The sequence below is a fragment of the Capra hircus genome, chromosome 2 (genome assembly GCF_001704415.2).
Source record: "Capra hircus breed San Clemente chromosome 2, ASM170441v1, whole genome shotgun sequence".
In the NCBI taxonomy this organism is placed as follows: Eukaryota; Metazoa; Chordata; class Mammalia; order Artiodactyla; family Bovidae; genus Capra; species Capra hircus.
The window spans coordinates 99,131,943-99,155,292 of NC_030809.1; the positions used below are offsets into that span (position 1 = coordinate 99,131,943).

At 35.1% G+C, this 23,350-nt stretch overlaps 1 protein-coding gene across 15 annotated transcripts in view; it reads right to left on the reverse strand.

The window, feature by feature from the left end:
• The window catches only part of BAZ2B (bromodomain adjacent to zinc finger domain 2B), a 329,956-nt gene continuing 309,525 nt past the window's right edge, over positions 2,920–23,350 (reverse strand). For 12 of the 15 annotated variants that reach the window (XM_018063465.1, XM_018063482.1, XM_018063509.1 and 9 more), the window contains 6 exons: positions 21,700–22,010; positions 21,177–21,312; positions 17,860–18,006; positions 8,854–9,116; positions 8,469–8,612; positions 2,920–5,306 (listed from right to left, as the gene is read on the reverse strand). In XM_018063465.1, coding sequence (XP_017918954.1) covers positions 5,153–5,306; positions 8,469–8,612; positions 8,854–9,116; positions 17,860–18,006; positions 21,177–21,312; positions 21,700–22,010 — 1,155 coding nt within the window. In that variant the 3' untranslated portion in view covers positions 2,920–5,152. The remainder of the gene's footprint in view (positions 5,307–8,468; positions 8,613–8,853; positions 9,117–17,859; positions 18,007–21,176; positions 21,313–21,699; positions 22,011–23,350) is intronic. The other 3 variants (XM_005676091.3, XM_018063517.1, XM_005676089.3) reach the window with 1 other exon arrangement.

Sequence of the window (23,350 nt, forward strand, 5' to 3'; positions counted from 1 at the left end):
GACTACAAGGAGATCCAACCAGTCCATTCTGAAGGAGATCAGCCCTGGGATTTCTTTGGAAGGAAAGATGCTAAAGCTGAAGCTCCAGTACTTTGGCCACCTCATGCGAAGAGTTGACTCATTGGAAAAGACTCTGATGCTGGGAGGGATTGGGGACAGGAGGAGAAGGGGATGACCGAGGATGAGATGGCTGGATGGCATCACTGACTCGATGGACGTGAGTCTGAGTGAACTCTGGGAGTTGGTGATGGACAGGGAGGCCTGGAGTGGTGCAATTCATGGAGTCGCAGAGAGTCAGACATGACTGAGCGACTGAATCCAAACAAACAAATACTGAATACTGGGTGAGAAGTGTGGGAAGAATTTTTTTCTACTGCTAGGGAAGTAAACTGGCACAGTCACCTGGAGGGTGGTATGCCAACAGCATGGAAAGTAAGTGTGCACCTACCTAACAACTCGGGCATTCTCCCCTACGTACAGATCCTAGAGAAACTCTCACAGTCTGTTAACTATTTTCGTTGTTGTTGTTATCTATTGCTGTGTAACAAATTACTTTAAACTGTGTGGCTTAAAACAATAATAAACATTTATTATTCCACAGTTGCTATGGGTCAGGAATTCAGGAGGGTATCAGGGTCTCTTGTGAAGCTGCAGTCCAAATGCTGGCTGGGGCTCCTGTCATTTGTTTAACTGGAGCTGAAGGATCCTTCTAAGAAACTGTTGTCAAATGGGTCTCACGTTGGCATTAGTTGTTCGCTGTCCCAAAGGGCTGCTACGGTGTCCTCACAATACAGTAGATGGCTTTACCAGAAGTAAGTGATCCGAGAGAACAAGGTGGAAACAGCAGGGTATTTATGACCTAGTCTGGGAATTCACACATCACTCTGCCATATTATGTTGGTCACACAGGTGAAACCTGATACAGCGTGGGAAGGGATTACACAAGGGCATGAATCATTTAGGCTGTCTAGTTAACAGGCTTGCACACATGGGTCCACAAAAGGCATGTATGACAACATTCACTGTAGTATTATTTGCAATGACAAGAATTGCAGGCAACTTGTGTTTTCATTCTAAGAGAAATCTTAAAGTGAAATGTGGTATATGCCTTGAGATGGAATACCGCATAGCAATCAAATGTAATGAACTAGATTTATGTCTTTTTACAACTCAAAAGAAACAAAATTAGAGAAAAAAGAATGAGATGTATAGCATAATGCAACTGATACAAGTTTAAAAAACACTGTATATATTTATTTCTTTCCACATTATATATTTTTTACAGATGTGTGTGTTGCTAAATACATATAAAAAAGGCTGACTGGAAAGACATGTGGTTGCATATAGGAGAGAAGGAAATTGAAGAGAAGCTGAAGGAATAAGTAAAATCAAACAAAAAAGGGGGCTTTGCAAGAAAAATGTGAACAGTGTCTCATGAATCGAGGAGAGGAATTATCTCATTCTATGTAGTTGAGGTTTTAAAAAAATTTTTGTTAAGGTAGAGTTGTAACGTGGTTCAAGTGGGCCTAAGAGACCTAACTGAGGCAAAATCCCTAATGGGTAAGGTTCTACTAGTTTCCTTGTGTTGTATTTTTTATGTCATATTCCTGTGGAAGAAAAATTTCAATTCTCTTAAAATACCTCTCTTATCTCCTTGTTGGAATGAAATTCTCGCCACCCCCCACCCCCCCCCCCCCCCACCCCCCCCCCCGCCCCCGGCCTTTTCTTTTGTTGGCCTTGCTGTGCAGCATTTAGGATCTTAGTTTCTCGACCAGGATCAAAGTATTAACCACTTGGACTACCAGAGCAGTTCCTGGAATGAAATTCTCTTAACAGAACACAAGCTTCTTTCATTTCTCAAATGCAAATAACCTTGAGAGATAGCCTAACAATACAATTTATACAAAAGAGTAAGTCATTGACATCAGATTTCTTTGTTAAGGATGTGTTTCATGGGAGACTAAATGAACAGGATTTTACATTTCTTGAAAAGGTATCGAAGTGGAGAGATGGAAAAGAGAAGGAGCACAGCTGCTGCTGCTAAGTCACTTCAGTCGTGTCGACTCTGTGTGACCCCATAGACGGCAGCCCACCAGGCTCCCCCGTCCCTGGGATTCTCCAGGCAAGAACACTGGAGTGGGTTGCCATTTCCTCCTCCAATGCAGGCAAGTGAAAAGTGAAAGTGAAGGTGAAGTCGTGTCCAACTCTTAGCGACCCCATGGACTGCAGCCTACCAGGCATCTCCGTCCATGGGATTTTCCAGGCAAGAGTACCTGAGTGGGTTGCCATTGCCTTCTATGAGAAGGAGCACAGAGGGTGCATTTAAGTATCGATGACAGATCAAATCCCTCATAATTTTGATTAAAACTACTGCTTTTAACAAAGTTCCTTTTAGGATTGAAGTAAGAAAAAGAGATCACCTTCCATTTATGGTAATCTCGTTTATTTTTAGTTCAAGGTACACCGATAAATACATTTTCAATTTTGTTTAATTTTCACCATGGTTAACAACTAAATAAATATATTAATTTACTCTCTAGGTGTTGTTTCAAACTGATGACTACTTTTGGGGTTTAGCAGTAGTGGATTGATTGGTTTATCCTTAGGATAAATCAAAATCTAAACTTGAGGGCAGGTCAGTTTTTTATCATTTATAGAGCAATCAGGACTAAAATGGAGAAGGTTCAGGTTAAAGCCTAATTTATCTTAGTGAAAGACATGTGTACTGTAACAATTTTTCCAGAGATCAATTGTGGCCCTTTGGGGAACACAGCCACTACTTCTGGTATTACAGAACAGCTGTTTCTTCTGAGTAACAACAGAAGCTACCAGTCCAAAGTAGACAATATTCACCAAGCTTTCTTTTTTATAGGGATATCTTATTTTTAAAAGAATATTACCACTCTTGAAAAATTCTTCTTTGTGTGAGTGTATTTTATTTTTCATTTGTCCCTCGGACATCAGACACATTAATATCAAGCCCTTATATGCCATCTAATATAAAGTAATATAAGCACATATGATCTTTAAGCATGTATGATCCCTTAGGCAAAACACTCCCATGAAGACAACTTCCCATGGAGCATCTTGGCAGCCAATTCTATAAACACAAAAACCACACACTTAATTCAAAGCCCCACCTTGTTCTGTTCCACATGGTATTTTTGATTGAGCACCAGCTCCTTAAGGCATCATTGTAATATTTGGTTAACAGTAACTGACATATTTACATAATAACAGCTGATTTTCATATAAGCCTTCATAAACAATCTAGGAATTTTAGAAAATACTCTGTGGCTATGAAGCATTTTAAAGTTTAATATTTCTTCAAAACTCTTCTATTCTCCCTGCACTATTTATTAAAGGCCCTGTACTGAGGACATTATCTAAGGATCACTTCTCCACTTGACTGTAAGCTCCATGAAAGCAGGGCCTATGCCTATCTTGTTCATTGATGATTCCTAAGACCCCAGTAAGGCATTTAATCATATTTCATAAACACTTGAACTTGTACCTCATGACTTATTAGGTGAATTTATATGATCAATTTTTCTTGACAACTGGGTTGTATGTTTACAGTAGAGACATTTCACCTATCAGAACAAGACCTTAAAAAATATTCTAACCTTTTCATATGGTAAGTGTGAAATAAACAATAAAACGTGGTCCAGAGAGGTTCAGAGACTAATGAAAGTCACATTACATAAGACCACCTTCCTCCACCCCACCCAATGTTCTGCTGCTCCTCCTTTATGATTCCGTAAAAAACAAATTAAATTAACTAGTTTTTTTCAAATATTTCCAAGTTCATTAAGAAAAACTAAAAAAACTAGTTTGTAAAAGTTTTTATTGTATCCGTGCCACACATAGTAGTGAAAAATAACACTCCTAAAAAAAAGAATGCTACCTTTTCCACAACATTTTATTTTAAATAAAACTTCAAGTACTCTTACATAGGTACAAAAAAATTCTGATCTATTTGCCTCCAACAGGCCACCACAACACACAGTAGATAAAACACAGTGGTTACAAATGTCTTGTAAATTTATTTCTGAGGCAAGGCAAATGGGAGGGAAATGTTTCTATGAAAAAATACTGTGTGTATAGGAAATTGTCACAATTTTATTCCACATGGATACAAATGATTATACTTTAATTTAGGCCCTGGTGGCTTAAAATTATATAACAAAATAGAAAAAATGGAAAACTAATATCCCCTACACCCTGTTTCAAAGGCAGGCACTACCAAGATCCAGGAGACGCCACAGTGTTGGTAGAGGATAATTACTGTACAAGCTGTATAGCTATAATTACCTTCAGACTAAAATAAAATGCTACAATCCTTCTAAGGCATAAACAATAATGTCTGCAAACAATATATACACATAATACATATTTAAAACAAGACTTAATATAAACAATAATGAACAGTATATACATGGCAATTTTTCTTCACTGTTTTGAAATACAATTTAACTACACAAGAGATGCAGCAACATATATATATATATATACGTATATATATATAAATGTACTTGTAACTCTACAGCAAAGTTTATTTTTGGTGCTTTTATAGCACATCAGTGTAAACAGTTTAACTTGGCTTTGTTTTATATTTTAAAACATTCCTTGTTGTATTTTCAAGATTTAAAGCAATTTTTCTAGTTCTTCCTTTTCACAGAAAACGAAGATTCTGGATGTGGTTTAATCATAAATAATTCATAAAATTAAATACATTCACTAAAAAATAAACTACAAAGTAAAAAAATGAAAAATAGATATTTATTGAGAGGGAAAGAACCATTTCCCATGTTAGAGCTCTGGTGTTGAATATTCAGTGCGATTTGATATATTTTAATTGCTATTGCACTATAACACCCTTTCCTTTGAAAATTCTTTGGGTGTGCTTCCCTGTTCTACCTAAATTAGCTGATAAATCACACAAACCCATAACCAAGGGCCTTGGTTGTTGTAGGAGTGAAGCCTTTAAAAATGGTATCATTCTTCTGATACTTTTTTTTTTGTGATACTTATTTTAAGGGAAAAAAAGTCATTATGTATGTGCCTTGCACATGCGTGTAAATACAGTTCACATTGCTGGTCTCATTCATCCTTATTTAAAAGGGAAAAAAAAGAAAAGATTATTATAACTTCAGCTCACTTTGAAAGTATCTGTCCACTTTTTTTCAAAATACTTTCTCATACTGTGGCCAGCTCTGCCTATATCAGAATCATCTTCATTAAATGTTTCACAGTTGTCAAAAACAAGCCTGACATCTAGAGCAAAAGTTTCAAGGTTTGGATACCTGGAAGAAAACACACGATTAGAGATTGCTTTTGTAGGCTGGCTTCACTCTGCAGACAAAGAAAGAGGTAATAAAAGATAAAATGTAAAACTGAAAGCAAAAAGAAAAAAGTAGGGTAACTGCTTTTAAACTGTTATAAAACAAATTATACCATCTTATAAATGGGACATTTAAAAACCTGCATGTATTCTGAATGTACAGAATTTAAGCCAGGTTAAATGCAGAACAGACTTCTCTTGAAGATCACGATATATTTCAACAAACTAACATTTTTCTTACATCCAAATTCCTGTTCAACCTGTATCACAATTCTGTTACTGGATTCATTCCAATTGATGTATTAACTCTGACCAACTGTATCACGTGCAGTGCCCTACTATTCACGTTCAAAAACATTTAGCTGCAGTAAAAATAACATAAATGCTTCTGATGCACTACGAACATGACACCTGCCCGGTAGCTTTTACATGCATCTCAGGGTTGGTCCCTCTGTTTAAACCTTGCTCCTTTCCCATTTTTCTTCTCTCTTCAGATACAAAACAAGCAAAAAAAGCACGTGCTATCTCTTCACTGGAGATAACATTAGGAACTGCCTTTCAATGAAAAGCACTCAGTGCTTTCTTTGGTAGGATAACCCCAGTTCTCTTTCCCTGTAAGAACCCAGAGAAGAGAACTGAAAGGTGCATGAATATGCCTAAACTTATTAGTAAAGAAGGAGTAGTGCCTTTCAAGCCAACCCAAGCCAAAGCAATAGTATACTAATTGGATACTAAAATAATTTACCCATTAGAAATACATATGGAGCACACACTGAAGCTCTGAGACCTGGCAAAAGTGGAATTATTTATTTGATGAAATACCTTGTACAGTCTTTTCACTTCTACCTTCTAATTAGTGCAACAATGAAAGAGAAAAATTTCTTTATCTGTAATGAGTTCACAGAGCTGTCAGCCCTATGTAACCTCATCTATTTTCCAGTTCTTCTAGGAATTATTATTTTTTAAATTGAGGTGAAATTCACATAACATCAAATTAACCATTTAAAGTAGATACTTAAGGTATTTAGCACACTCAAAACATTGTACTACCTAGGTTCCAGAACACTGTCATCACCCCAAAAGGAACCTCTTAATTTGTTAAGCATATACTCTATCCCTTCCTATCCCTAGACCCTGGCAACAATCAACCCTTCCTTTTGTCTCTATACATTTACCTATTCTGGATATTTTACATAAATGCAATCAGATAACATGTGTGGGAATAATTTTTATAAAATATTTTAAAGTTACCTTGAGAAATATTTCTCTCTTTACACTGTTCCTTACTACAAGAAAAGGTTAATGATTAATACTAGGGAGACATATTCAGGAGAAAATTCTAGGTGAGATTCAAGAGAAGTAAGTGCAATTCCCACATCTGGGCCCTTCTTTTCTGAAAGGAAGGGGCAGCCTATGGAACCCAGAAAGATTCATTACAGTAAGGCACTTACTTCCTCCCCTCTGTTCTCTAAGTTTTTTTAGTTTAAAAATTGAAATATATATTATATGAGTTTGAGTCCCCACTCATTAACTTGGGTTTAATAAAACAACTCAAGGTTGGAAGAGCCTGCATTCTCTGAATTTTCCCTCCCTATGGCTGACATCACAAACAAGATTATAAAGAACGGCGTCTCTCTGCTTGCCTCTGCTTTGACCTCCTGCATTCACCAGGACCCATTCTCAAAAAGGAGCTTTGATTTTGCAGATCTTCTGGTAATTCTGTGTTAATATATAAGCCTGTTTATTTTGAGGTTTAGGTTCATCCTCTATCCAGGAACTGGAGAATTATGGAAGGTAAAGTCAGGAATTAAACATGGGAAGGTTTTCCTGCATAAGTTTCTGTCCTGGTCATGATGACTATAAAGTCCATGCTACCCTTCTTAAAGTCTGAGTATTCTGATAGAGAAAGCAAAAGAACTAGTTCATATATAGATAGAAGTTTCTGCTATTTGGATTGTCTTAGAATCAATAGTTTTAATGTTTTCTGAGTCAGAGCAGGTCCCTTTGGAAATTAAAAAAAAATAATAAAGTGAAATGGATATAATTCTTTAAAAAATGGAAAGTTCAGCCTCCAGAGAAATAAACTAGTCATTTGGTCAATCTTGTAAATAATTTGATACGTATAAGACAGTCACTGATCTTTATGAGTTAAGTTCTATGCAACTCTTCTAAATTGAGTGTAGATTATAGGCTACAGAGATTTTAACCAAAAGCATATCTAGGAAGAATATGATAATGCAATTGAATATATTTTATAGTTTTTTAAAACATAAATTTCCTTCTTTCTCCATATTTTTTAATGACTTTGCTTGAAGTGATGGGCATAGCCTATATACTAAGCTAAATTGGTATGGAGGATTAAAGGGAGCAGGCAGCATGGAGAATGTAGACGCACAGCTCCTGGCCATTGATACGAAGAGTGCTTTTGTGTGGGCTTGTTTTGCAAGTGAACAGCCTTACTCTTATGGCTCCAAAATGTCTAGAACTAGTGTCCAATGTCCAGACCAACTAAATGCCACTATCTAACAGCTGCTACTCTGGCAGAAGTCTGAGGCAATCTAGCAAAGATCATTAACTGTGGCCAGAAGTCATTTTGCTCTTTGGATAGGATCACAAAGATAACAGGGTAGAGAAGGGCAGATGATAATATTCTTCCACATTTAATAAACACATTTTCAGTATTCTCCAACAACCCACAATAAGGCTTTTAATATTTAACATTTCCAGTGATCTTCTATCTCTCCACTGTAATAATCTGAAAATTATTACAGGGTAAATTTTCATTAAAGCCACATGAGATAGTGTCAATGTTCCACTGATATACAATACAAGCTCTAGGTAACATGTTATTTACTTTGGAGGTTTTCTTGATACTTTTCCTTACCTTCCAGGCTGGGTTTAGTGCCCTTCCAATGTCAGAAAGCTTTATTGCACAGCTTTTAAAATATTTTAATAATTTTAATTGATTTGTCTTACATACTCTGCTACCCTGCCCAAACATACATACCCCTCCAAAGGCAGAGCCTATGTCTTTGTTGTTAATTAATGTATTTTTGGCTCACTAGAAAAGTACCCAGCATATACCAAGCATTCAATGGATATTAAACTGAAATGATTTACTTACTGTCCACTACTTAATTTCTCTCTAATTGTGGAAAAATCCATAGGCTTCTTAATAACTTTCTTATAACCAGGAACAAGTTTCAAGTTTACAGGAAGTAGAAAAGGCCATGCATCCTCATGAGTTTCCATTTCAGTAAGGATCATACTAAAGAAAATAATGTCTGAAATCAGTATCTATGCTTTAGAAACATCTGTTTTTATTAAAAATTTAGCTTTCCAATCTTTCAAGTAAAAAATGCAAATTAATTTCTTTAAAAATATACACTATAGACTTTGATTTCCTATTTATACAAACTATCAAAAAGTTGTCTTACTATAGTAGGTGATTTCTAAGCAAATAAAATGGGAAGCTGCAAATATATAGTACATGAGAACTGAAATAATACCTGCAAAGAGCTAGGTCCTTGGAGTCCTCTCTTTTGGGTTTCTTAACAGAAGTAAAACTTTCTTGCTGTGATACGTTAATAGAGCTGTTTTCCTCCATTTTTCTTTTTTTCAGGTCTTTGACTCCTCTTTTCAGTGAACTGCTTGTTGATGCAGAGTCTTCATCTTCAGTATCCCCTGTTAAAGTCACTTTCTTGCCTTTCTTTGACTCACTTTTTTTTCCTTTGACATGCAGTTTTTTGATTTTTAGGGTCTGACCACTTGCCTTTAATTTAAAAAATAAGGAAATGAGGTATAAGAAAAATAACTATTGAGAGGCCTTGTATTATTTTATGTTATGAAAGTCTGACAGGGCAAACAAAAAGAATATTATCTGATCTAGAAGGTTGATAATTTCAAGAGGACCTATGAATTTTTTTTCTCCTATGAGGCAAAAAATCTAATAAAGCATGAACAATTTATTTTAGGAGTTCTTAAAATCTGATGACGTTGATCCCATGGTAATCAATCTTTGGTACTACAGAACTTAGCACTGTTTCTTAGTCTAGGTCACTAACAGCATGACTTTAAAGATACAAAGTACTACTTTTTTGAGTACAATATAATTAACAACAAAGATGATTATAAACAAAAATACAGATCTTATTTATTAATAAGCAAGTTAAAGAGATAATTTAAAAGCTAGACCAAAACAAGGAAAATAGCTCATGAAGTGTTAAACAGAGAAGTCCTTTGTAAGTAATCAAATACACTGGAAATTGATACTTCTTTCTACTAATAGATAAAGAAAAAAGGCATTTTCTACAAGGATAGAGTTCCACAAAGTTGTAGTTACCAGGTGTGAACAAAGCAGAGGCGAAGGAGGAGAAAAAAATGTTGATATTTGAGGAAAACAATACAGAATTAGTATAAAAGAGATTATATTAGGAATCAAACAACATGAATTGTAGCTATGGCTCTGTCAGTTACTAGCTATGGAACTTTGCACAAAAATATCTTTGAGTCCCCATTATCTCACTTGTAAAATAAAAAAGACATGCCACACAATTGGTAAAGTCATTCTAGCTCTAAAATTGTATGAAAACAAAACAAAGGTCAACATGACCTTATGCAGTCTAACCACAATTTGCAGGCAGCACACTGATATAATGATTAAGTTCCTTCCTACCCCTCAATTTAGAAATAGGGAAATAAATCTGTATTTTCAGACTTAACTGTTACAATAAATATAATAGATCATTGACGAATATTAGTGCAAAGATACTGGTAATGTATGGCTTTAGTTTTAATTTTCCAGGATAGTTTGTCCTCTTTTAGAAAACGATATCCTCTCTTAACCAGATAATTAAGAAATCATAGACTTAAAACTTTAGATCAGATATCAATCTAGTGATAGTTCAAAGCTAGATGTATTCTTGGAATGAATTTGGCTAAAAAACATTTTTGTGGATTATTTCGTATCAATTTCTTTGAGATTTTCAGGACCTCTTCTACCATTATTTTGAAAAATAGCTTTTAATCAAGCAATTAAAAGTATCTGGTTCTCTACTGGTAAGATAAAAGTATAATTAAAGAGATACTTTAATTGGCTAAAATAATAAGACAAACCATAAATCTAATACCTTTCCCATACCATATCAAAGAATCACTACCTCTTGAAACTGGGATAAAATTAAAATGTTTTACTAAGTCTCTTCTGCATTTAGTTTATTAATTTTTATTCACTAAAATCTGATTATTTTGAATTTTAACATTACGCCCTGAAAGTTTTCAGCACTAGAAAAACAGAACGAGAAAGCTTTAATTCATGAGGAAAAGGTCTGTTTAATGAAGATTAAGTTAGATTGAGTAACTGTGTTACTTAAAAAGAGAAAAAGGTCAGGAATAATTTCTAGTTCCTCTGTGAATTAAAATATTACTTGGGATCATATTCTAACAAATTAATACTCATAGTAAGAAAACATGAAATTTAAATCCACAGAAATAAAAGACTCTTGTGATGTTTTAAAAAGACAATGGAGCCTCTCTATTTCTTTGATAAATGATGTTTATCACGCTTACCTCGCTGGATTATGCACACACATATACTTTTACAAGCAGCTTTTATACAGAGCCTCTATTTACCAGATGTCTGTGTTCTTGCACAGACTCCCCACCTTCCCCACCCTTTCTATCTTATTGGAGTCCAAATCTAAAGAGAAACTTTCTTAATTAATCAGAATCTATCAGATTACATACATACAAGGGCTCATTTCTGTTATGTTTGTATAATTATATATCAGAAGTTGTGAACTGGTGGTTCACAGACTATAAACAGCCCACAGAATGTGTTGCGGTTTGGCTCATAATGCTTATATAAATTCTGAATTTGTTGCCAATATTTAATATTTGCGAGAATATGCATAAAATCCATAATCTTAAAATACTAGTCGATCCTGGAACACTGGGCCCACATGTCTACATGATAACAATTTGCCAGAGTTGAGTGATGACTGTTACATAAAAATAGGGGCACGACTTGACTTTCCTATTTGCTATAGTCCTGCCTGACGCTTTTGTGTTATTTGGCTTTTTAGGCACTGGAATTTAGAATTTCTTATTTGTGTATGTGATTGTGTATAAATATGTGTATATACACATACAAGTCTTTAATTCTGTGACAGAGAGAATATATATATATATCTTTAATATAGTGTATGTATGTGTGTCTGTATATAAATATATATACACGTTGGTATGAAAACACACATATACCCAGAGTAAAAACACTTAGTCACAATGATGTATGCAGAAATAGCTATTTGAGAGCAAATTGTATAGTATAAATAATTGAAAATAACTGAATTACTGGAAAGATTTTTAAAACCTTAACTCAAAAAAATCTATCCATCTATCTATGTATCTATGTATCTATGTATCTATCTATCTATCTATATCAAAATTAAATGGTTATAGTACTTCTATTGCTATAAGCATGGGCTTCCTGGTGGATCAGATGGTAAAGAATTTTTCTGGAATGCAGGAGACCTGGGTTCAATCCCTGGGTCAGGAAGATCCCATGGAGAACGGAATGGCTACTCACTCCAGTACTCTTGCCTGGAGAGTGCCATGGACAGAGGAGCCTGGCGGGGTTGCAAAGAGCTGGACATGACTGGGTGACTAACATCTAATACATCATTTTTAAAAAACAATAGAAAGGGAATTCCCTGGTGGTCCAATGGTTAAGACTGTGCTTTCTCTGCTGTGGGCCTGGGTGCAATCTTTGGCTGGGGAACTAAGATTCCACAAGCCTCACAGCATGGCCAAGAAACAAACAAAAAACCCCAAAGCAAAACAGGGTAGAGACTTAGAAAGCTGCATTTACATAGAAGTACTTGGATAGAATTACAGACCTCTAGTCTGGTACTGAAATGACAGACACCAGAATGCTAATTTAAGCAAACTGACAGAAAACAAAACATCCTATAGTCTACCAGATGGTACCCCCAGGCCTGAAAACACTGATTTGTTAGTAAGTCACAAAGTAGTGGAGAAACTTTCTTTAACTTGACAGTTTGAAACTAAAAGATAATTTACGTACAACCAGTGAAGATTATTATTAAACTATATTTAACTCTACATGACAAAAATGATAAATCAATGAGAAAAAAAAGCAATTATTAGTGAATACCATGCCATGTGAGACTTCCGCTATTTTGTAAATATAAAATATAATATATAAATATAAAATATAATAAAGTATGAATATAAATATGTCACAGAATTTTTTGAAGTTATAAAAACCTTTAAACACACAAGCATATCTGATCCTCACAAATCCCCACAAAGCAGATACTATTCCATTTTATACACATAACTTTAAAGTAAAGAAAAGTAATATTTATAGATCTGGGAGGTGAGAAAAACCAGCAAAGGAGACTGAAAAGGAGCAAAGTCAGGAAGAACACCAGATGAGTATGGTATCCTAGAAGACAAGTGAAGACAGGATATCAAGAAGGAGGGAAAGTTCCACTTTATCAAATGTAAATATTAAGTTAGATGATCTGAGCGGTAGTCACTGGACTGAGCAACGTGGAAATCATTTGTGGGCACTATAAGAGCAATTTTGGAGACGTCGTGGAGGTAAAAATATGACTGGAATGAGTTTAAGAGTAAATCGGAAGAGAGAAATTGGAGAGAACCATAACAAAACTTTTCAGCAAAGGGAAGGGGAGAAATTGGGGAAGTGGATCAAGAGAGAGGTGAGGCTAAAAGAGAGTTTTTGTTTAGCTTTTATAAGATGGGAGAAATCGTATCATGTTAGTAGTCTGATGAGAAAGAACCCAGTGCAGAAGTAGAAACTGATGATGCAGTTTCCTCATTCTCCTAAGGAGGTGAGATGGGGATGGGATCTGAAGCACAAGTTGGGTAATTGGCTTAGTTAGGGGCACAAGCAGTTCATGTCAACAGGATGGAAGGTAGAGGATGCTAGCCCAGATACAGAAAGTATGGTAGGTGTGATGGATTCTTGTGATATTTTCTCCTGACGGCTTCTATTTGCATAGTGAAATGAGAGTAACATCATCAGCTGAGACTGAGACTAGAGGAGACAGTAAATTATCAGGCACCATTAAAGGCCCTCTTAGCCTTAAGTTTAAAAGGCTGGGTGTTATCTCCAGTCACATCAAGACACCTTTGTATCTGAATATTAAGTTACTAGAGAAGTCAGAGAATTGGATTAAGAAGAATGATGGTTTTACCAAGTGAGAGAGAGGAACAGAAGCTAAGGGTGGATACTGTGATTATAGGAGCAAAAAGAAGACATGAAGTGGAGAGGGACAGTGAGAAGGTCTTAAGATAAATAAACTGAAGGTCCTGATGAGATCAAAGAATTATTGGAGTAGGAGTGCTACAGAGAGTGAATGGGAAAGAAAGGAGGCAGTGGATAGATGGACATTTGAAACTGAGTTTATGAAGAGGTGGCAGTTACTGGTAATAATAAGTCAAGAGATTAAACATGGAAGAGAGTGAGACAAAGAAAACCTAACAGTGAGTCTGGGCCTCAATACATCCTAACCCTTTCACACTTACATTGTAACTCTAAAACTCCTCTCTTTCTACTTTATCATATTGCTTCTCCTTAATCAATTGGGATGACAGTTCATAGATTTCCAATTTATATGTGACTGGAAAGTGACTTCCCAGGTGGTGCTAGTGGTAAAGAATGCCTGCCAATGCAGGAGACATAAGAGACATGGGTTCAGTTCCTGGGTTGGAAAGATCCCCTGGAGGAGGGCATGGCAACCCACTCTGGTATTCTTGCCTGGAGAATCCCATGGACAGAGGAGATTGGTGGACTGCAGTCCACAGGGTCGCACAGAGTTGGACATGATTGAAGCAACTTATCACACACACGGAAAGTGACTTAAAATACATATGCTTAATACCATATGACCAAGCAATTCTACTGTTAGGTATATAACCAAAAAAAGTGGAAACATATTCATACAAACACTTGTATATGACTATTTCTAGCAGCATTACTGATAAAAGTCAAAATGTAGAAACAATGCAAAAATCTATCAACTGAACAGATAAACAAAATGTAGTCTATCCATATAATGAAATATCATCTGACTTTAAAATGAAGTGCTGAAACATATATGAACCTTGAAGATATTATGCTAAGTGAAAGAAAAAGGCCACATATTATATGATTTAATATATCTGTAATGACCAGAATTGGCAAATTCATAGAGATAGGAAATATACTGGTTGCCAAAGTCTGATAAGGGGAATTGGAAGTGAATGCTAATGGCTATTAGGATTCTTTAAGCGGCTCATGAAGATGTTCTGGAATTTGATAGTGGTGATGATTGTACAACTTTCTGAACATATTATACATCACTGAGTTGCACACTTTTAAGTGAATTTTATCATATATGAATTGTATCTCAAAAATCCATATAAAATGCTTCATTTTGACTGGCAGTTTAAAACTTATTAATACTACTAAAAAATACTAAAATGTATATGGAATCACAAAAGACCCAGAGTTACCAAAGTAACCCTGAGGAAAAAAGAAGAAAGCTGGAGGTACAACCTTTCCAGCCTTCAGAAAATACTATTAGATTGGTGCAAAGGTAATTGTGGTTTTGGCATTGTTGAAACTTGCTGTTTGATATTGCAGTACATCCTTAATTAATGTGGTTATGTTATATATCATTTTAATGTGCATTTCTTGCCTTTTTTTGCTAATGACTTATTACTGTTTATATTTATTTTGGACTATGGTAATTATGCTAGGCAAAAAGCAAATTTTAGCTATTTTCTTATTCGAGTTCAAAATGGGTTATAAAGCAGTGGAGACAACTTGCAACATCCGCAACACATTCAGCTCAGGAACTGCTAATGAACACACAGTGCACTGGCAGTGCAGGAAGTTTTGCAAAAAGACAAAAGCCTCGAAGATGAGGGGTGTAATGGCCAGCTACTGGACGTTGACAATGACCAATTGAGAGCAAACATCAGAGCCGATCTGCCTACAACTACATGAGAACTCTGCCAAAGAACTCAACATCTACCATTCTATGGTCATTCCGCATTTGAAGCAAATTGGAAAGGTGGAAAAAGCTCAATAAGTAGGTGCCTCATGAGCTGACTGAAAATCAAAAAAATTTAAAGTGTCGTCTTTTCTTATTCTACACAACAACAACAAACCATTTCCCCATCAGATTGTGACATGTGACAGAAAGTGCATTTTACAGGACAACCAGTGATGACAAGTTCACCAAAGAAGTCCGAAGCAAGCCCCAAAGCCAAACTTGCAACAAAAAACGGTCTTGGTCACTGTTTGGTGGTGTCTGATTCAGTACAGCTTTCTGAATCCCGGCTAAACCATTATATCTGAGAAGTATGCTCAGCAAATCAATGAGATGCACCGAAACTGTAACACTCGCAGCTGGCATCAGTCAACAGAAAGGGTCCATTCTTCTCCAACACAACGCCCAACCACACGTCACACAACCAACACTTCAAAAGTTGAATGAATTGGGCTACAAAGTTTTGCCTCATCTTCCATTTTCACTTGATCTCTTATCAATCAACTACTACTTCTTCAAGCATCTCTTGACAACTTCTTGCAAGGTAAATGCTTCTACAACCAGCAGGAGGCAGAAAATGCTTTCCAAGAGTTTGTCGAATCCCGAAGCACAGATTTTTACACTACAGGTATAAACCAACTTATTTCTTGTTGGCAAAATGTGTTGATTGTAATGATTCCTATTTTGATGAATAAAGATGTGTTTGAACCTAGTTATAATGATTTAAAATTCACAGTCAAAATGGTAATTACTTTTGCACCAACCTAATACAAAGCTACAGTAATCAAAACTGTGGTATTAGCACAAAGACATATAGATCAATGGAACAGAACAGAGAGCCTAGAAATAAACCCATATACCTACAGTCAATTAATCTCCAACAAAGGAGGCAAGAATATACAATGGAGAAAGAACAGTTTCTTCAGTAGTTTGTGTTGGAAAAGCTGGACAGCTAAAAGTAATCAGAATACTCCCTCACACCATATATAAAAATTATAAGACATGACACATTAAACTGGAAGAGAACATACACAAAACATTCTTGGACATAAATCGTAGCAACATTTCCTTAGCCCAGTTTTCCAAGGCAAAAGAAAAAAAGCAAAAATCAGTCGGTGTCACTGTCAGTCGCTCAGTCGTGTCTGACTCCTTGTGACCCCGTGGACTGTAGCCCGCCAGGCTCCTCTGTCCATGGCATTCTCCAACCAAGAACACTGGAGTGGGTTGCCATTTCCTTCTCCAGGGGATCTTCCCAACCCAAGGATCAAGCCCCACTCTCCCTTATTGCTGGCAGACTTTTTACCATCTGAGCCACCAGGGAAGCCTTAAAAGCAAAAATAAATGCGACTTAATCAAACTTAAAAGCTTTTCCACAGCAAAGGAAAACAATAACAAAACAAAAAGACCTACCAGACTGGGAGAAAATATTTGCAAACAATATTAACTGACAAGGGGTTAATAACCAAAGTACACAAACAGCTCAACTCACACATACAACTCAATATCAAAAACACAACCCAGTCAAAAAATGGGCAGAAGACCTAAATAGATACTTTCCAAATAAGACATACATAGATGGCTAACAGGCATGTGAAAAGATGGTCAGTTTAACTGATTATTAGAAAAATGTACATCAAAACTACAATGAGGTATTACCTCATACCAGTTAGAATGGCTATCATCAAAAAGTCTACACATAATAAGTGCTGGAGAGGGTGTGGAGAAAAGGGAACCCTCTTACTCTGTTGATGAGAATGTAAATTGGTAGAGCTACTATGGAAAAGAGTATGAAGGTTCCTTAAATAAAATAAAAATAGAGCTGCCATATGATCCAGCTATCCCACTCCTGGGCATATACCTGGAAAAGATGAAAACTCTTACAGCTCAGCAAGATACATGTACCCTAATGTTCATAGCAGCACTATTTACAATAGTCAAGATACAGAAACAATTCAAGTGCACATCAAACAGACAACTGGTTTGAGAGGATGTGGTATACATACATATCAGACTGTTACTCAGCCATAAGAGAGAATGAAATAGTGCCATTTGCAGCAACATGGATGGACCTAGAAATTATTATACTAAGTGAAGTCAGACAGATATTTTATCACTTATATGTGGAATCAAAAAAATAGTACAAGTGAATCTTTATATAAACAAGAAACAGACTTACAGGCATAGAAAACAAACTTATGGTTACCAAAGGGGAAAGATAGAGAGGGAAGGGTAAATTAGGGGTACAGGATTAACAGATACAAACTACTATACATAAAATAGATAAGCAACAAGGATTTACTGTTTAGCAAGGGAAGTATATTCAAAATCTCCTAATAACCTATAATGGAAAGTAACTTGAAAAATATATATATGTAACTGAATCACTTTGCTGTATAATAAAAAAAAAAAGTTTTAGTTCAGTCTTACCTTAGCAATGCAAGCTGGACAAAACCAATCCCCATCTGGTATAGTTGTAATCTTGGGTCTATGGCAATATGTATGACAGCCTTTGTCACAGCCATCACAAAGGAGGAGTAGTTCTTCATTATCTCCCTTTCGACATATCTGGCAGTACTATAATACATGAAAAATCATTTAAAATTAAGACTCTGCTATGAATGATAGTTATTGGGATATTAAACACACCATAATTCCTAATTCATATTAGTAATGAACATTCCGCTTGCTAACAAATAAACAGTAGCCATACACATCTATGTATCTCTCGTTACACAGATATGGACCACATGACGGGGTGAGCAGTTCAATTGGGGTAAATGCACATTTCAAGTACACTGCAAAGAACAAAGCTAGAGGTTGAATGCCTGCACACACTTCAGAAGCATGTACACATTAACATATGAAATAATTAACATGACATTAGAGCACATAAAGCAATGAATAGCCTTAATACATGGCACTTTAATTTTTTAATATATTTCATCGTTTGCTTATCTTAGCATCCTCATGATATCCTGAGAAAGAAATAAGTAAGAGTTAGAGTAATTTTTAAGATCAAAATTAGGAAACTTGTATTAGTATCAGAATCATAAATAATAATAATAAGATGTCCCTATATTTTGACTATGTCTAAACCAGGAAACTTCAAAAATCAACCCAAATCAAACGTGTCACAAATGCAGAAAATGGATCGTACAAAATGATTTCTAAGGGAAAAAAACTGTTACAATAAATTGAAGAATTTAGAGGTCATTATTTACTTTCTAGTAGTAAAAATAATTTCTTCTCTGTGGAAAAACTTCTAATACCATTAAGAATTTTTAAATCTATAGAGAGAAGATTTTTTTCTCATGCACACATATTCTGTATAACAAGTTTCACAAAGGAAAGAAGGATGATTAGATAAGTAAAAACTTCAAAGATGGCTTTAAAAAACAGTAAGTACTAACATTATATTTTGACATTTAACGTTTATTTCCAGTAGCAGTAGAAAATGTCCTGTAATCAATATTCCAAATCTGAAAACATTACTATTTTTCAATTTAAAATAATTAAAACATTTAAATTATAAATCATTTATACTTATTTTAAGTTATGTATTTAAATACTCTTAAAACCAAAAAAGCTTAATTATTCAAATTTAATTTGTTTAATTTCAAGAAAACATTAAATCTTAATCTGGGAAGGTCTAAAATAGTCTTTCATAACTCAACATGTACACCAATGATAGCCTAAGAATCTTACGAAAACAGCAGATACGTGTTATTCACCTTAATAAATAGCTATCAAATATATGTAATATACACATAATACTAAAATTGGCACAGCTACTAGAAGAGAAAGCAGTAGAGTTTAATATTCTGACAGTAAGTATTTTATGACCTTTCCTAATAACCACATCACTAAATACTTTAGTATGGTGCTATTTCTCCAAATCTGAGTTATTTCTTTAAAACTTCTATTATAAGAATATTCATATAATATTTTGAAATATTATTTTGAAATAACATTTTGAAGGCTATATTTAATTCCCTATAATGACAAAATTTAAAAATCAGGTTCATGAACATTAAGTAAATTCTCATGATCTTCTATAATAGAGAGGTAAAAATACTAAAAAATCCATCTTACATCTCACACTTATGATTTAAAAATTATTTTCTGACACTTTCTAAGAAAGGGTAACATGTATTGAACTTATAACATTTTTGGAAAATCACAGTAATAGCTCACAATGTGTTAGAGCATTTTGGTTTTAACTACTTTGCTACCACAATAAAAACAAACCAGTGAATGCCACAATGGATGTTGCTGCCTGCTTAACATTAATAACAACAGAAAGTAGAGAGTGGACTGAGAAGCACCTAAAGGCAAATTATGGCAGCGCCTTCTTTCTTAGTAAGCTTGGTTTCTGGCAAAGAGGGTGTTTCTAAAGATATTGAGCACGTTAACTTTCTGATACAGCTTATTATGAGGATTCTTATAGGTCCTGTTATATTTCTAATTAAAGGTTACAAAGAGCTCATTAATCTTTGAATAAAAAACTCTGCCTTTCTTATAAAAAAGTGTTTTTTTTAGCAAAAATCGCATTATTAAACATTAAAAAAGAAATGAAAATTATGAGATTAAATAATGATGGATGCATATTAATTTAAAATGGACAACGAATTTGCAAAAATCTGAAATAAAACTTAAGATGGCAGAAAGTAACTATATTAATATAAAGGCAGATTTTGGTACAAGTTTTAGGTTTCTGTGTATAGGTTATATATAAATTGTAGATTCATTACTCTATGGACATTTTAGAAAGAAGTGAAAAACCATAGAAGAAATCAAATTTATTTGCATACAATGAATAAACTCTTGAGTAGTCTAGGCATAGAGGTAAAAAGGAAGGAAAGAATGCCAATTATTTAAGGATCACTTCTTTTATTTGGGAAACAACTATTTAAATAAAGGAATTTTACCCTTATTCATGAAATCAAAACTCCAGTGTTTGAATTTTAAAGCTAATCAGCAATTCAAAAGCAACTGTTAAAATAATTCATAAAAGTCAACATATAAAAGATATTTCTATAATAAATGAAAGGAAAAGGGACACATATATGATTTAAAATAAATATATCTCTGGGAAATATGAGAAATACAGTTTTTATTTTGAATATATAGCATTTGTTGCCTAGGACAAAGTAGAGGCCACTATGTGATAACTAACTGGGCTTGAACAAAGGTAAAGAAATAGTTTTAACTGTTAGAGGAAAGACTAAAATATCTATCCTTAATGCCAGCAATATCAAACATTTATCAAAAGTGCATAAAGAAAGAGGTCTCTGTTTATTTCATTTACTTATCTAAGTATTTTTAGCATTACAAAAAGAAAATTGATACAAATATAAAGACATTTCAGGAATGCAGTGAATGTATATAGCAGGTAATGTTAGCAACTGGAATGTTTACAAGATTGAAAGAGCCTTCAAAACATTTAGCTTAACAACTATTATGTTGACAAAATGCAGAAGACAACTTCAGTTGGAGCTACAAACAATATTCAAAGGAGAGAAAAAGAAGATCTTAAAAACAAAAGATAACGTTTGATAGATTCCTTCAAAAAGCTCAAAATAAGGAGGAAAGTATCAAATTATACAGTATTTAAAAATTAAGCAAATTCTCAAGTAGAGCATACATTATTTTGACAATAAAGTATAACTAAGAAATATCTGAAGATTGGAAAAAAACAGGACAAAGTAAATTAGTTATAGTATTTCTTAAATAAAAACACTTACAACTTTCATAATTGATTTTTCCCATGCTATTGATTTCTGTAACTGCTGAATGCACAGAGCTACCTGTGCAGCACTGCGAGCTTCTGATAATGCCCTTCTCCATACCCTGAGCCCTGGAGCAATATCCTCTTCAATTCTGCATTGAAATATAGAAAAATTAAGTAGGTCATGTCCACATTTATGGTTACTGAATGTGAAACAATCATCACACTGAAAGCCAAGCAATGACAAAAACATGTAACAGCCAATAAGTATAAGGTTTAAGCAACTAAATTTGATGTAGTGCACAGACTGTGGCTACGTGCCTCAAAGCTTAGTCACAACCAGGTAAATGTAAGATCACTTTGCAGGATTATCAACGCACATAACAAAAAAAAAAATGTTTTTACAAAGCACCATGCAAGTAGCATGATCCATATGGATCACAGACATACAAGAAGATACATAGATAACAGGCAATAGAAAATAGGCTCCAATTAGCAAAGAAGCACAATAATTTTTCAAGTTAATCTCAATAACCTACCCGTCACCATCACCACTAATGGATGGTGCAGGAGCAGGGACAGTAACTGTGCCCACATTATCCAGTTTGATCTGAATGGTGGTACTTAAGGGGCTCTTCAGATACCTTCTTTCAATGTTCCGCTCCAAATCAGCCAGCCTGGTTACAGCTATATCTAGGGGGTTGTCACTCTTCCGTTCCAGTGCATGTGCACTGCTTTCTTCTTCGCCAGTAAATTCTCCATCACGCTCCTTGCACAATTTAGAAAATGACTTATGTTCAAAATATACCAAGTCCTCCCTTTCTGATGCAGGTTCTGGACACATCCAACCCTATATATCAAAAGAATAATGTTACTATGGTTTCCTCTTGAAATGCCTGATGGGTGAATTACCTTTACTTAAAATATAGCAGCAGACACCAGCAGATCTCAAAGATCTTTACTAAAAGTTTTTACCTTGTGTTTCCTAATGCTAGGTAGAAATAAGAACAACAACAAAAAAAATTAAAAGAAACAATTGTGAGAGAAGTTTGAAGAGGAAAATTTAAGAACTTTTGATGTTATGAAAGGTAAAATGAAAATCAGCAAAGTATTCTGAGCAACTTTAGACTAAATGCTTATTCATTTCCTGGAACCACTTCAATGGAAATCTCTCAGTGGTCTCTGAACTTAGTTCTTCCTTTCCATTTCCTGTCCTTCTACTACTCTTCCGTATAGGTCTTTGTACTCACCATTTTTCTTTTAGCAGCAGGAGTTCACATGAGGTCTTAATATTTGTCTGTGTATAGCCTTTATCTGTTGTTCTTAACATAGGTAACTCCACTCATCCTGCAGCTCTCATATTAAACATCCTCAGGGAATCCTTTCCTGACCTACTTTAAGACGTTAAGTCTCCATATTACAAGCTCACAAAGGATCCCTTCAAGAAAATTAGAGATACTAAGGGAACATTTTATGCAAAAATGGGTACAATAAAGGACAAAAATGGTATAGACCTAATAGAAGCAGAAGATATTAAGAAGATGTGGCAAGAATACACAGAAGAACTATACAAAAGCGTCTGCCTGCAATGCGGGAGACCTGGGTTTGATCCCTGGGTTGGGAAGATCCCCTGGAGAAGGAAGTGGCAACCCATTCCAATATTCTTCCCTGGAGAATCCCATGGACGGAGGAGCCTGGTGGGCTACAGTCCACGGGGTCGCAAAGAGTCAGACACAACTGAGCGACTTCACTTTCATTTTTTCACTTTAATGACTTTGAAAACTGTGATAGTGTGATCACTCACCTAGAGCCAGACATCCTGGAATGCGAAGTCAAGTGGGCCTTAGGAAGCATGACTAGGAACAAAGTTAGTGGAGGAGTTGGAATTCCAGTTGAGCTATTTCAAATCCTAAAAAAACGATGCTGTGAAAGTGCTGCACTCAATATGCCAGCGAATTTGGAAAACTCAGCAGTGGCCACAGGACTGGAAAAACGTCAGTATTCATTCCAATCCCAAAGAAAGGTAGTGCCACAGAATGTTCAAACTACTGCACAATTGCACTCATTTCACAGGCTAGGAAAGTAATGCTCAAAATTCTCCAAGCTAGGCTTCAACAGTACATGAACTGAGAAATTCCAGATGTTCAAGCTGGATTTATAAAAGGCAGAGGAACCAGAGATCAAATTGCC